Source organism: Trachurus trachurus (genome assembly GCF_905171665.1).
Source record: "Trachurus trachurus genome assembly, chromosome: 3".
Classification (NCBI taxonomy): domain Eukaryota; kingdom Metazoa; phylum Chordata; class Actinopteri; order Carangiformes; family Carangidae; genus Trachurus; species Trachurus trachurus.
The window spans coordinates 39607800-39623700 of record NC_139893.1 but is presented as its reverse complement, the minus strand read 5'-3'; the positions used below and the strand labels follow the sequence as shown (position 1 = coordinate 39623700).

General features: G+C 41.8%; 1 protein-coding gene across 1 annotated transcript in view; it reads right to left on the bottom strand.

The window, feature by feature from the left end:
• itga11a (integrin, alpha 11a) overlaps nucleotides 1-15376 on the bottom strand; it is a gene marked incomplete at its 5' end in the record, with an annotated part of 57758 nt that extends 42382 nt beyond the window's left edge. Inside the window, 2 exons of the mRNA XM_083998555.1 lie at nucleotides 6899-7013; nucleotides 15304-15376. Coding sequence (XP_083854681.1) covers nucleotides 6899-7013; nucleotides 15304-15376 — 188 coding nt within the window. The remainder of the gene's footprint in view (nucleotides 1-6898; nucleotides 7014-15303) is intronic.
• Nucleotides 15377-15901: the final 525 nt, after the last annotated feature.

Sequence of the window (15901 nt, the reverse complement as noted above, 5' to 3'; positions counted from 1 at the left end):
GTGAAAGACGTCATGGACTTCCTGTGGTTCTTTGTGGTGTGCAACTCGTAACTGAGCTAAGGAGTAAAGGTCAGGTCTCCGCTGAGGAGAACTGGTACAACTGCAGAAAAATAAACAGTGGAAAACAGAAAGTGGGAGACTACTGTGGTGCATGGCTCAAATATGCGGGTCCGTGTATCCCATCAGGTTTAAAGACCTGAGCTAGTTGCCAATTGGAAGTGATGTGGCCTCTTCTCAACTCCCCGTAGAGTGTCTGGTCTGGCAGAGTGTTTAGTGCACCATAATGCTGCGTAGACACGAGAGGAAATGACACATTCTTGACATGATGACCTTTCCTCAACTTGGTAGCTCCATCAGCAGTCATGGACAGAACCTGTCAGCGGACCTCATAAAGACTACTCAACGCCTTCAAATCTATGAAATTGAATATTACTACAATATTTTTTTTTCTTATACTTTCTTACTTAAATTTTGCAAAATGATCATGTTCATACCGCATGCTTGCCTGACAGGAAATAATCTCAGGACAGACAAGTTTTCTCTTACACACTATTTGAGTATCACACGGACACACGAAAGCTCTTGCTCTAGGCACACTGAATCAATAAACGCTACTTTCTTAATTTAGTCCTCATAGAAAGCCTTTTTCACTGCACGCCTGTCTTACTTCATGGTCTGGTCATAAAGTTTTTTTTTTTTTTTTTACAGAGTCACTTTCCAGCTGTGATCCTGTTTCTATCTAAACAAAGCTGAAAGTTTTGAGAAATCGGACAACTCTGGAAAAGTTGACAGTGCTACAGTTTGGCACAAATTCTCACGGGCAATGTTAGTAATAGTAACAATTTAAATTCCCTTGAGAGCCCAGCTGAGGTGAGACCACTTGAGCAGAGAGTGGAGGTTAGTAAGTTAAAAGGCATACGGTAAATAGCCAAGGAGAGCATTGGCTGTATTGTGGTTAATATCATCTGCATCACTCAAAACCAGTTTTCTAATTCATAAATCTTACTGTAAAGTCACATGTCTGTATCCAGTGTAGTCTCACAGGCAGTCAGATAACAAAACCCCACAGAGTCTGCAGAGCTGCCCCCCCCTGAAGTGTGCTGACACTTGGTGAGCACATGTCCTATGTACTGTGGAGTTGCTGTCTGACACTTCAAAGATGGATCTTGATTTACAGATTTGCCCTAATGTGCAGAAATATCTGCCTCATTGGCACATTCATGTTTGAGGAGGGGGTGGGGGTGGGGTAGAAATCCTTAAAAAAAGCTTCTTAGTCGACAAACATGAAAGTGAGACATGTGTTGAGTTAAAATCATCACTGCTCAGTGCTCGTATCGCAACAACAAAGCATCATTGACCTGGTACCAGAGACAGACAGTGGTTGTAGTTAAGAACTGGAACATAATCAGATACTCAAGTACCATTGTGCATCTCCATTGTGTACTATTTTATACTATTTTAAGCTTAAATATAAGTCAGAGCGACTTCTTGTACATTTTACTCCAGCTATAGTTGGACCTTTCTCTGCAGATTAACATTTTAATTAAAGGGATAGTTCAACATTTTGGCAAATGCAGAGACTACTTGCCAAAAAACTGCCCCAGACGGAGACGCACATCAGCAGTTTTGCATGAATTTACCTCGAAAACAACTAGTAGCGTTCCATCATTATCTCATAGCATGGTGGAATGTGCAGGTCACAACTTGTCCACCAGAGCGTTGTGGAGTTGTTGGATTGTGTATTTGATGAGTTTGATGAGGGAAACCAAGAAATCCCATCAGCCTCCGTAGCGTAGCTCTGAGCAGCTTGTATATATTACTATACTGTATGTCACACTTATTAAACATGCTGTATACGTTCACCTTTGGTATACTTCTTTTGCAGGTGATACTTAAATGCATGTAACCAAGTAAATGTGAGTGGGTGTAAAGGAGTAACAAATCTGAACACCTTCTCGACAACTTAAGCTCCAGTTCTCAAATGAAGCCAGTAGATAAATAGATAAAACTATCTTAAACAGCAGCTGGTCCTTGGTTGAGGATCATTATCCACTGTGGGGAGGGTCCGTAGTGGATGAAACACATCAACTCTTGTCAAAACTGTATATTAAGTTCATTTTCAATCTTTCTAATGATCCTTTCACGCTCGGCGATGTAGTGTTTTCCCTATTAGAGGCAGATCCTGCAACATTCCTTAGTGCAGCTGAGAACTGTCAGACGATGTATTGCACACAAATCCTCCCACAGACACAAACAAATATACCGTCTTGCTTGAGTATGTGCACGCAGCTGTGTGTTCACAGACCCACACCTACGCACTCTGCGCTGCACTGATGTACCAGACCTTTTTAAAGTAAAGTCAGCTGGATGAGTAAGTCATTTACCAAGCAGACTGACCAGTCACAACCAAGGTGTAAAAATAGTGGGAGACTCAGCTCTGTGGGTCACAGCTGGTTCAGTGAGACTACTGGTGTGTCTACTATCACAATACTGAAACCACATTTTCTAACATTGTTAACATATACAAATAGAAGACATTTAAAAAAAATACTTTCTTTCCTTGAGTAAATTAGGAGAATTTCCACCACATTAGTGCTCTCCCACACTACAACTACTTTATTTCTTATGAATAAAGGCACTTTTATACAAGATGTTTGTACACCTAATAAAGATGTCAAAACTCAGGTCCCTCCAGCTCCATTTGGCGGTGTGCTCTGTGTGCAGTCTGCACTGCTGTGCACTATTCCTCCACTGCAAATGTTTTCACCTCATTCTCAGACATTTACCTCAGTTGAGGCTGTGTCTCTGGCGATCTTTATTCCACACATGTCGGCCTCATCAGACCTCTCGGCTTCTGGTAGACATGGTTGCCTGACAGATGCTCAGACTGACAAAGAAGTTAGATTTTACGGTATAACCGACAACGTCACTATAATGTGTGTTCTGCAAGAAAGGACTTTGACTTGTGTGAACTAGCAGCTCCTTCTTTGTCCATACATCCTTCCTGTGTGTCATCCTGCTGTACACTAAGGACATGCATTTACAGTACAACCCCAACAAACTATATCTTGAGCAATTTTATTTGTTCAGCCCGTTTTTACAAACAGTTTGTCTCAAAGGGCTTTACATGGCATCATAACAACATCCTCTGTCCTTAGACCCTCACATCGACTGAGGAAAAACTCCATGGAAAACCCTTTTAACAGGGAAAAATTGGAGAAAGCTCAGGGTGAGCAACAGAGGAGGGATCCCTCACCCAGGACAGACAGACGTGCAATAGATGTTGTTACAGACAAGAAAACAGTTTATAGTTGAGATTAATGTATTAAAAGAAATTATTTTTCAACAAAGTAAAGATAGATGGGCATTAGATACTTGGGGTAAACCAAAACTGCGTACTTACTGTGAAATAAAACAGGTATTTGGCCCAGAAAACTATGTTTTGTATAATTTGTCTAAAAAGAAAAGATCCCTGTGTGCTCAATTGAGAGCTGTATTCTTGGTCTTCATATTGAGACAGCAGAAGGCGATAGAATCTGTAATTTATGTGACATCCAAGAGGTGGAGAATGAAATTCATTTTGTGTTCTACTGTCCTTTCTATGACTAAAATTGTTTAGTAAAGTAGATCCAAATAACAAATGTGTGTGGTTAGACGATGCTGAGAAGCTAAAACTTCTTTTTCATTTGAATATTTTTGCATTTTCTTTATTTCTTGAAAAGGCTTGGGCAATGAGACGAAGAGCGATGTATAGTTGAATACTGAAAGTGATCTTAAGTTGTTTATTTATGTCACACCTGTGTGGCAGGTAACACCAACAGGAAGGACTGTCTAGTCTTTGTTTTTGTATTTGTTATTGTGTCTTGTAATCTCATATAGGATGGGCCAGTGGTGGCATGACACGAAAATAAATTATTAATTAATTGATTGGAGAAACCTCAGGGTGAGCAACAGAGGAGGGATCCCTCACCCAGGACGGACAGACTTGCAATAGATGTTGTTACAGACAAGACATGGGTGGTGGGACTGCTCGCGGCGGGGTTGCAGGGTCGGAGCTTTGCGCCCACACTTGTGATTTTTGAATCTCGCGACTCGAATCCCGCAAATCTTCGCGCGTACTTCGGGCGCTACAACTACTGTACTGCCACCTGCTGGGCCGGAGGGGAAATACGGGAGATTTATAGGAAAATATGCAAACGGGAAGACGGCGGGACAGACGATTAAAATAACAGAATTTCCCAGGGAAAACGGGAGGGTTGACAGGTCTGCCAAAAACCAACCAGGTGTTTGTCTGTAGATCAAGATCAACATGTCAAAAATGTAAAAACTCCATTGCAGTTTATGTCAAGTAAACTGTTTGTCTAAGGGGAACTATTTTAGATTGTACATTCATGCACATTTGGTGTGATGACCGCACATCGGTGTTCCCTTTATTGCCTTACTCAGTCACCACAATGCCCATGTTCACTATAATATTAGAACCACATCACTGAGTCACACAGTGTGGCTCATTGATGTGTTTAGGACATCTTACAACCATCATACTCCTCATACTCTTCTTACTCTCAGCTGAACCAGACCTCATGTCCTGCTTCAGGGTGATGGAGGATGGAAACATTTGCCAGAGGAGCAGCTATAAATAATCAGTGTTGGACACTGAGCCCAGTATGATATTTACTGCAGATTCAGCACATTGGTTCCCATTGTTAGCACAGCAGCATAGTGAAAGAAACAATGGTTGAGCTGTTACTCACTTAAACTGCAATGTTGTTGTGATTAGATGGAGTGCAACAAATAATACTTTTGTTACACTAACACACTATGGGTTGGGAAACAATTGTGATTAAAGTCCAATAATTGAAGAATTGGCATCTTTTTGCAAATGGGTACCTCTAAAGTTTCAGAGCGTGATTCACTGTCACACCTTTTTACAAATCACACCTTCAACTTCACATCCTAATAAACGGGTGAACATGTGCATTGAAGGATTTGAATCCAGTAAATGATAATGTCATGTTGACTTAAAGCAGAAGTAAGCGATCCGGTGGTTTTGGCTAACTTCCTGTCAGCAGATGGAGTTAGCAGTCCCCGCCCTCATCCCTACGTCACCACATTCACGCGCATCCCTTGGCTGCACACACAGAGAGGACCGCCCCTTTATGCCGTTCTCTCTCCTCATTGGATAAAGGTTGTTGGATACAAGGAAAGTTTTCTCCTCGGCTTACAGCAGAGCAGAGTGACTTACAGACCCGTGTTTCAGACCAAACACTCTATAGAAGTGATTGCTGTCGGTAGATAGAACTATTTAAGACTTATATTAACACAAATATTCCGCTTACTTCTGCTTTAAAAGGTAGAGCACTATTACAGGATTTACACTAATATCAAAACATTAATTTGCCTAATTAACTATTATTTATTTGCACGTTAGCCTGAGATGATATAGGTACAGCCATGGTCCAATGGCTGTATGTCAGCTGTACGTAGTGCATAGTGTTATGAAGCATAAAGCACTCCTGATCGGAGACTGTGCCTACATGATCCAAGGTACAAGTTGCAAGAACAGGCATCGAGTGCAGGGTGGAATAGAAATTACAAGTCAGTATACCAGCGAAATGATTTTGAATTTCGTATGTTCTGTTATGTTGCAACCTGATTAATTGTGCTCATGGGAAGCATTAGTAAAGTATAAATATAGGTCACTTGTACTTTCCAAATGTCCTCATCCGGCCCTTTTCTGAACTATCACTGGGAGTTTCCCACTGCATAGTTTATTAATCTCTAGCTGGACACATGTTTTATCCAATGAAGCATCAAGCTGAGGATTAGATATTGACCAGGTACTGCGAGTCCTGCAGGACTCTGCACAGCGGCAGTTCTATGATGTTTCATCATATCGTTCCCAAGGTACGTACTACAAACATGCTGCTTACGAAATGTTTACTCATATTACTTTGATTATCTGGTGCAATCATTGTTGTTAAAACTACATGTAATGTTTTATAAGAAATTGGAAACAGAGACGATTTCAAGCATTGAAACAAACAGTCAATGTCCTCGTGTATTTTGGTGAGGCCAGTCTGAAAGTCACTGAGGTCGGACAACATTTTTAAAAAAAGATTCAGAATTAAAATATTTATAAAGTGAATTTATGATTAACACACACCCACACACACACCACACAGAAGCACAGCTGGCAAGGGCGCTACTGCAGTGCTTGCAAACCAGACATTTTTGGGGATGCCAGGAACTAATTCTGGCCACCAAACGGTGCCAGCTGGCCTAATAATAGCGTGTGTTAGGAATCAGCTTGCGCTATGAGGTAATATGATGAATGTGAGGTATCCAGCACAGAACTCCAGGTTACTTTGCAAGCACAAATTAATGGGAGGAAACTTTGCGCAACCCAAGACAGGTAGAATAGATCACTATCTTTCATGGGGGGAAAAAAACCCAGAGACATCCTATTATAGCTATCTCTGCCAAGTCAGACAGTCTGTCAGCACTACGGCTTGTCAGCATGTGTTTTACAGTCATAATGTACTTGACCCCTTAATCTCAGCCATAGATCACTGGGGCTCTAACATTCTGGCTTGTTTACAGAGGCACGAAAGTATATATCACAATAAGAGATACTTACGTTTAATGTAATAAGATATAGATGATAAAAATTTCAATTCTGGCACTCACGATGTTGAAGGCCTTTTTAATGTCTATATACAGTTTTTCTAGTTGCTGGAAAAAGTAATCATTTTATAATGAATAGTGACATTGCTAACTATGAGATTTCTCAATGGTTTGAATGTAAAGAATAAAGCCTATGCCAAGTCATTTGAAGAAAAAGAAAAGCTATTTATTTTACACAACAGTAATGTGTAAGTAAATGAGAGTGCCTTACCACTTTTCTCCTCCAGCAGCCACGTGTTGCTGAACAGTGTATCCAAACTGGGCTTGTTTAGGACCTTTGATGATCCTGTGTTTCTTTGTGTCAATGTTGAAGCAGTCATTGAACCCTAAAAGACAGAAAACACAGTTATCATCAGCACCATCTACAGAAGAGCTTTGAAGGGATAGTTCCACATTTTGGCAAATTGGCCCATTGCCATAATCCCTATAGTCATAGCAGTAGGTTCGTTACTTTTAATTGTCGGTGCAAGCTATTTTTAGAACGGCGGAGCAGAGCCGTGAGCTGCTCAGAGCTACGCTACGGAGGCTCATGGGATTTCTTGGTTTCCCTCATCAAACTCATCAAATACACAATCCAACAACTCCACAACGCTCTGGTGGACAAGTTGTGACCTGCACACAACGTTACCAGACAGAGTTGTTTTAGAGGGAAATTCATGCAAAACCGCTGATGCGTGTTGCCTTCAGGGACAGTTTTTCATCAAGCAGTCTCTGTATTTCCCTCTAAAACAACTCTGTCTGGTAACGTTGTGTTATTATCTCATAGCGTGGTGAATGTGCAGGTCACAACTTGTCCACCAGAGCATTTTGGAGTTGTTGGATTGTGTATTTGATGAGTTTGATGAGGGAAACCAAGAAATCTCATGAGCCTCCGTAGCGTGGCGTAGCCAATGGGCCAATTTGCCATAATGTTGAACTATCCCTTTAATTAATTTCTGTCAACATTACCCCCTCCCCCCAAAAGCCGATGGTGGTGTTTGTTGCTGGACAAGATCTTGAGCTATCATTGTTCACATTGGTCCTCTGAGCAGCCATTTCTTCAGGACAGACCATAATCTGCTGTGAGTTGCTATTGGAAAGTGATGAGGTTGGCAGGCTAGCTGGTTAGCATGCTGACTTCAGTAAGTCAACACTGGTGTTGCTTTCCACCTCTGGAGACAGCTGGATCAAGTCTGATGCTGAGCTTGCAACATTTCCTCCAGGCTGGTAAATAAACAGCTGTTAATGCTAACACTGGCTGTGTACCGAAAGCAAAATGAACAAATAGCTCCTGTAAGGTCAGTGCCTAGTTTTATAGCGTGAGAAACAATATACAGCACATCTAGTCTTCAGTCCTGTCTGGTCATATCTCAGCAACTTTATAGATGTTTTGACTGGGAGAACACACATGACATTAATAATGATCAGACCTCAGCATCTGGCCCTAAATGCAACACACAGCGGTAAGTCATCCTTTGCTCAAAATGCTTAAAAATATCCTCACGCTGTTTCATTTCCGTCTGCAGACTAAACACAGACTTCACTCATTAGGAAACAAATATTAATTGTCCAAGTAAAGCAGCCTGTCGCATTCGAGTGCTCTTCTTCCATCAGACATTTGCAGATCCAGCCGCATTGCATCAAAGTGACTCATCTGGCTTGTCTCAGCACAACGTATACATGTAACAGACCTACATTCAAGATGTCAGATGTGGGTTTTTTTTTTTTCAAATCCAACGGCTGAAAAGGCCTGCACTGCATCACCGCTAAATTTTGAGCAACTGAAATAATACAGTGGGCAAAAGGATTCTGCAGTGAGCCCCGTTTTGTAGTTACACTTGATAGGTGAAGTGTAATGAGGGGCGAGAGGTAAAAGCTGCTGTGGGACCTGATCAAAGTGAGGCTGTTCTCCTGATTGTGCAGTTTCCTCTCACATGTTTGGACACCTCACCAGGTGGGAGGACATGTCTGTTATCTATTAAAATACCGATCAGATAAAGTATTTTGCAGATTTTGCATGTCACCAAGTTGCCCATTACAGCTTATTAATGGTGACAGCATGATTTGGCTTTTAAATTTCCATCAAAAGAGGAGGACTCTGGTTGAGGACACAGAGGTGATGAGATTTTCCTTTTGGCAGGGGAGAAGGGGAAAAATATAATTGTCTGCCCCCTCTCTTCCTCTCCATCCATCTCTCTCCGTTCATCTGTCTTCTGCTTAATCCCCTGCAGCTCTCCGTTTTCACCGCTTGCCAGACCTATCACGAGCGTGTCGGCTGATCGGTGTTCAGCGCCATTGATGTGTCAGCTACTGTAAGGTCAGGGACCACGCTGACCTTTATTCTAGAGGTCACACATCCTCCAAACCTCAACATGTAGCAACTTGGGCTGGGAACAGTCATTTTCAGAGACAAAAAACATATAAAGAGAAGAAAGTTTGACAGAAAGCGAAGTTTATTTGATGTTTAATAGGACACTCAGTTTTATTTTGTAGAAGATGAAAACCTTAAAAAATAACAGCTGAGCTGAAAACACAAAGGCAACTACTTCCAATCACCACAACCAACACCTTCCCTCCTCTCCCCGTACACACAAACACACCACCCCAACTTGTTAGATCTCTGCGGCTCTTGTCCACACACTAATGCCCTTCTTCAATCACCCCCACCTCACACTAAACATCCCCACCGATAGCTCACTCCCCATCTGTGAGGCTCTGGGGTCAGGTTAAGTCAAGTGAGCCTTTTTTTCTCTGCTAGGGGAATTTCAGTTAAATGTAAACAACAATGCAGGAATGCTCAACAAAGTTGGAAAACATAAAACTCCAATGAACCCAGAGGAGCTCTAATTACAGACAGCTACAGTAGACACGTGGTTGTCGCGTGACTGTGAATCAGTGAAACTGCATTTTCTTTTTCTTTTTTTTAAAGCATTTTTTTTGGCTTTTCGCCTTTATTTGATAGCACAGTAGAGATAGACAGGAAAGGGGGAGGCAGAGAGAGGGGGAATGACATGCAGGACAGTAGCCTCTACATGGGGCGGCCGCTTTACCCACTGTACCACGCACCGCCCCTGAAACTGCATTTTCATTGGTAGATGTAAACAGGTGAAAGTTTCATGGACAGACAGATTGCGTAGGTAAAAAGATCACAGAATATTAGAGTTTGTTAGCCACAATTTTCTATGTATAGGCTACTCCCAGTAATGCCCAAAAGCCTGCAGAGCCAGTTTGTTTGAGTATGGTTAATTTTTACATTTACTTGCACTGTATCATTAAATTATTGCAATCATTTTGTTGAATGAATTGTGTGTCACAGTATGAATAAGTTAAAGGGATAATTCACCCAAAATTGAAACTGAATTTTCTTCTCTGAGTTACAGGGGGTCTCGGCGTAGCAGTGCATGTCCATATAACGGTTGCAAATGGATACCAACTGTCTTCTTAACAAAAAGACACACCAAAAAACATCCAAATGCCACCATGCTGCACGTATGTAATGTCCGTCTTGTATTGAAGCCCTGAAATGCGAAATTGTCCTGAAAAAAATTAAATAAGTCTATATTTCAAGCTTGCTTCTCAAATCTCCTCTTCCCGGTTTGTCAAATTTGGACGAACCGGGAAGAGGGCAGACCCTGGTTCATCCAAATTTGACGAACCGGGAAGAGGAGCTTCCGCTACAAACAAGCTTGAAATATAGACTTATTTAATTTTTTTCGGGACAATTTCGCATTTCGGGGCTTCAATACAAGACGGACATTACATACAAGCAGCATGGAGGTATTTGGATGTTTTTTGGTGTGTCTTTTTGTTACAAAGACAGTTGGTATCCATTTGTAACCGTTATATTGACATGCACTGCTACGCCGAGACCCCCTGTAACTCAGAGAAGCCACGGAGGACTCTGAAACTTCTCCCAGCCCTTAGTCCACATGAGGTAGATAATGAGTGAAATTTCAATTTTGAGTGAACTATCCCTTTAAATGAAATTTAAATGTATATCAGACATAATATAAAAATAAGGGTCCAACTGCAGCTCAGCTTCATTTATGCGGTTTGGTTGTGTAGTTGTTGCATTTTGACGCAGAAAAGAAGTCACATATTGAGCAGCTGTATGCTGTAAGAAAAAGTAGTCCATCAACAGAAATCTGAAGTTGCCTACATTCCTCAGATAGTGAATGCTTAGTAGTGTTGATACGTTGTCCAAACAAACAGCAAACCTAACTCTCTTCCCACTGTTTCTTTAACACGTGTCTGTAAACCTGGTGCTGAAACTGAGACCGCTGAGGCCACAACTTCATGCCACAGTTCTACAACGGGGCATTATGTGAGTGGAGTGACAGCCACACAAGTGAGCGAGTCATTCATCGTTTACTGTTTGAACACCCAGGGGTATATCGCACCTTGATTGGCAACAACCGTAGACCATTTGTTCCGTTTCGTGAAAACCTCCATTAAAATAAATAGCCATCTCTGCCATGTGGGCTCTTCGTGTAAATATTGACACATTCTCCATATTGCTCATTTCCTGCTGTATGAAAGCTTCACATGTTCTGCTGCTCTTTCATCCTGCCAACAAACATCCTCCTGCAGGTTCTGTTTATCGAGAAACATTAAAGGGCTGACTGAAAATAGATGGCTGGGAACGGATAGGTGTAAGAAAAGTCCATTTAAAAAAAAAAATCTGTAGGTAACTCTTGGCAGTGTGGCACGGTCTAAATCATTCCGACATCTCTCCATCATTGTTCAGCTGGAGCGCAAAAACATTCTGGTACAGTAGCTGATTTAATGCTAAGATGACGTTTAAGCGAACCCAAAATAAATATCCCAAGATGCGATCGCAGGAGAGAGCTGAAGTCTGCCCAAGAAATGAGGAGAGGCAAAGACAGCGTCAGGGAAACGTGTCAGGGTGAAAGCATGAGAATGGAGGTGATCCAGTTTCCATTTCAGGCTACTAATGTGGCACGGCAATTTAATATTCCCAGTAATATCAGCAGCTTCTAACGCAATGTCGGGGAGTCTTGCTGAGTTTCCTGTGTACCGACTCCCGTGCCCAGATAAATAAACCTCAGGCCGGTGCTGCCGGTGCGACCCACATTAGTTCGCTGCTGCCTTTGGCCTGACACCAAGCTGTGGGAGCTCCACCACAGATCCACTGACAAAGAGCAGCCGTGTGAGCGTCTTGTGCAAACTGCTGGCCAGGAGGAGACATCCTCATATCAGACAAACATGATGCAGTTTCCTTTCTCTCCCCCCCCCCCCCCCCCCCCACCCTCTGTGTTTAGGAGCAGATTTGGTGTGCACATGTCAGTGCATAAAAACCACATTTTAACTGCATCTGGCGGGTTTTATGAGTCCAGTGGCATGAATCTTTAACAAATACGAGAACTGAGTCTCCACATGAAATACATTTCAAAAGCAACCAAATGTCCTGTCCATTGATCCATCTCTGGGTTTCCATTACAATGGTTTTCTTTGGAGAGATGCTTTACAGTGGACAATATACTTTTAAACATGTTGGCACCTTATACCATTATTAACACAAGCCAATGTAAATACTCGCAGAGACGTGGGGGTATCTGAAACCAGATGTTCCCGATACACACCAGCCAACTGGGCACGGGCTAACAAGCCGTTAACCCTACGAAGCCAAACAAACCAAGTCTCTGTGGCGGTGCGATACCAACAGCAGCTATCACACACAACACAGCTACAGATCAAAAAGGCAGCTGACACAGCACAAGCATCTGCCAACATGAATCCCTCATCTGGATCCTCACCAAACCAAAGTGTAATCAGTCAAGATAACCTTACAGAACAAGACAATGGCCTTTTTCAACCACACAATTTTACTACTCTCACTTCAGTAAACAGACCGACTAAGACAACAACAGCATTATTTCATTAGGCAAATGGCCCCAAAATGACAGAGTTGGTTCCAAGTGACACAGCCCTCTAGTGTCTGTACTGTAGGAGTTTGGAGCCCTTCTCACTGAAGGAGGTGGCTCAATGAAACTGTTCAACTTCACATTATTTTAACCATCGCTGCTCATGGAACCCAAACCAAGATGGTTTGCAACATTAAAGGAGACATATTCTGCCCCCTTTCCACAAATTAAAATAGTCCCCAGGTGTCTTAAAGACATGACTGTGACATGCTTTGGTCAAAATTCCCCAAGGATCAAACATCACAGCTCTTTTCATCCTCTCTAAACAGCCCTGTTCAGAACGGCTGCTTTCAGTGCCTGTCCCTTTAAATGGTACCAGGTAGGGGTGGGGTTATGCAAATTTGAGTCCTAGTTACATCAAGACAACTGAGGGAACAGCTCATAAAACCACGTGGATTTCAACCTAGGGAGTCTGAACATTACAGATTTTTTTGTCAATTCTCGCATTTTGGGGCCGGAAGGCAAGACAAACACCTAAATACATGTGAAAGAGCCTTCAAAAAGTGATATTTCCATAATATGTCCCCTTTAACTAATGTAACCAATCACCTATTTTTACTAAGCATCCAAAAAATGACCAGAGCTAATCAAATTTTAGCCGTAGCGTGCACTACCTACCCAGACCGACAAGCAGAGGTGATTATACTACTAACATCAAGAGGCAGGGTAGAAATGTCGACTCAATGTTCACAATGCAACTTTTTAAGATGATATTATGTGAAGAAATATCATCTGTTCTTCTGGCTCCTCGTGGCTGAACACTGTAAATGCAGCTGCAGTAGTAAGAAGCATCACACAGGTGGTGACAGTGAGGAGACAGCTGGATTGTACATCCTGTATAAAGCTTTGTGCTCCAAGTCAGATCTGAGCATGGACTACCTATACTCCTTACAAAAATGGTATGAGTGGATGATGATGATGATGCAAAAAGAGGCTCCCAAATTTCCTTTGGAAAGTGGCCTGATGTAATTGCAACCATGCAAGTTGAGGTTTACTCATTAGGAAATAATGGACTATAGCCTTGAAACTTATCAGAACACCCCCATGTTGTTTGTTTAACAGGCAACAGAATCTGGCATACTGTCATTTAGACTTAATGAACCATAAATTATGCATTTTGGAGGACCTCCAATAACAACAACTCATTTCTTGTCTCAGTAATCCTTTAGCACTGTCACTTTGTCACACACATCTCACATCAACATGGAAGTCAAAGTGAGAGCTATGCATGACAACTTCATCATCATAATCATCATCATCATCCTGTCATTTTGAGCCTCCATAGGGATGGATCTGGTGAATGTATGGAGAGAGAGCAATGTTCTGTAAGGGAAATGTTAAATCTATGTGTTGTACTTCGATGTTAAATGCTAATGTTTCGGAGAAAAATTCAACCCGCCGTTTACATCCCGATGGGACCACTGATCCAAAAGTTCCGGGCTTTCTCACACACAACACAAATATCAGACTAAAATGCTGCCTCCTTATGTGCCTGTCAAAACATCTCCCACCACAGCCAGCAGCGAGTCTTTCTCCGCAGACTCCAGCTACAAGGTCATGTCTCCTTCTCTGTGGCATCAGCCCAAAACCTAGTTCCAACAAATTCCAAAATCAAACCAAATATTTACAATAGAGATTTCCTCTCCCCCACCCTTAAGTTTTGTGTTATTTGCCACACTAAATGAGGATAAACTAATTCTGCAAAAAAAGATAACAGTATTTATGTTTGGGGTGATAACAGAATAATACATTAAGAAAAACAACAACAACCTGAAATACATCATTTTCACCATCATCATCATTTTGCATTCGCTTACACTGAACTATACAGACTTTTACCATATCATTGCCCCCAACTACTAAACTTTTTATTGTGTATTTTATGTGGAAAATGCAGTAGGTTTGGCTGGCTTTACTTGTGCATGCAGGAATATAATATATTTTTTCTATGCGACCCATATCGAATCCTTTGAAAGAATACAGATATATAATCTTTGCTCCTTTTTATTCACTCCGTCTCTCTCCCTCTCTTCCATGCTGTCTAGATGTGTTACTGTTATAGTGATTTCACTGGTAATTGACCACAGCTCTGGCTCAGCACCAACAACTCTGCAGCCGCTGGAAACTTGACTGTGCAAAGATAGCATCAACTTTTCATTTCAGCGAACATGAATGCTTCCAGTGAGACAGAGCACCTCTGTAGACCTGAGGGGGGACAACATATCCTTCAGTCAATTCACTGAACTCTGTCGTCCTGTCCCTTACTGGTCATACTGGGCCAAGATGTCAGGTTAGGAAGACATTCACACAGACAGCCATTCATTCACCTAAGATGCTCAGATATTAGGATTCCTTTAACTGCACAACATCTGTGTACGTTTGTCTTGTGTGTATTCATCAAACACTAACCGAGAAGTTCCCTAATGTCACTTTTTTTAGAAGTTTTGCTTGGAGTTATTTATGTCAGACCTTTAAAAGCAACAGAGTCAAAATTTCCTGTGTCTGTTGGAAAAGTATAACTATCAATTAAAGCGCCATTATTATACTGCAAAGCTGCTTGACTAAAGAAAGACAGTCAGGTTTATACCCCAACAGCACAACAAGTATATAAGGATATATAGAGACACACACACACACATTCACACATGCACACTCCAACAATAACAAACCTACATAAACACCTCTCACTCACCTAACTGCTGGCTGCAGATCCAGAGCAGGATGAAGCAGTAGTACTCCATATGTTTGCCGGTGCAAGCGTGCATGTGCATATGTGTGTGTGTGAGTGTGAACAGCTGTGAGTGTGTATGTGGTGGGCTGAGGCACAGAGACCCAGTGGCAGGCAAAGTTAAAGATCCCACTCTGATTGACTCCAAGTCTAAGTTAAAGCGCTGCCTATATCTTGGGGAAGTAGGAGGGGATTGCAGGAGGAGAAGAAGGAGGAGGAGGAGGAAGAGGAGGAGGTCCCCTCACACAGCAGGCAGAAACAGTCTGTCTCTCACACACTCCTTCAGCTCAGTGTGACTGGGTGAATACTCTCAGATGGCTCATATTGGAGCAAAGTTTTTTCTTAATGGACATGTTTTAAAAACAGTCTAATGTGGAACAAATTAAATAGAACTGGTGAATTAAAGTAGTACTAAACTGTGGTTGGGCACCTCCAATGATTTTATGAGATGTGTGAGGAAGCTTAATGATATTTAGTCAATAATAAAAAATAAAAAAAAAACCCTTGACATAAGCATCTGGTTCCATGACTGAAAAAGGAATACAGACACAACAACTATAAG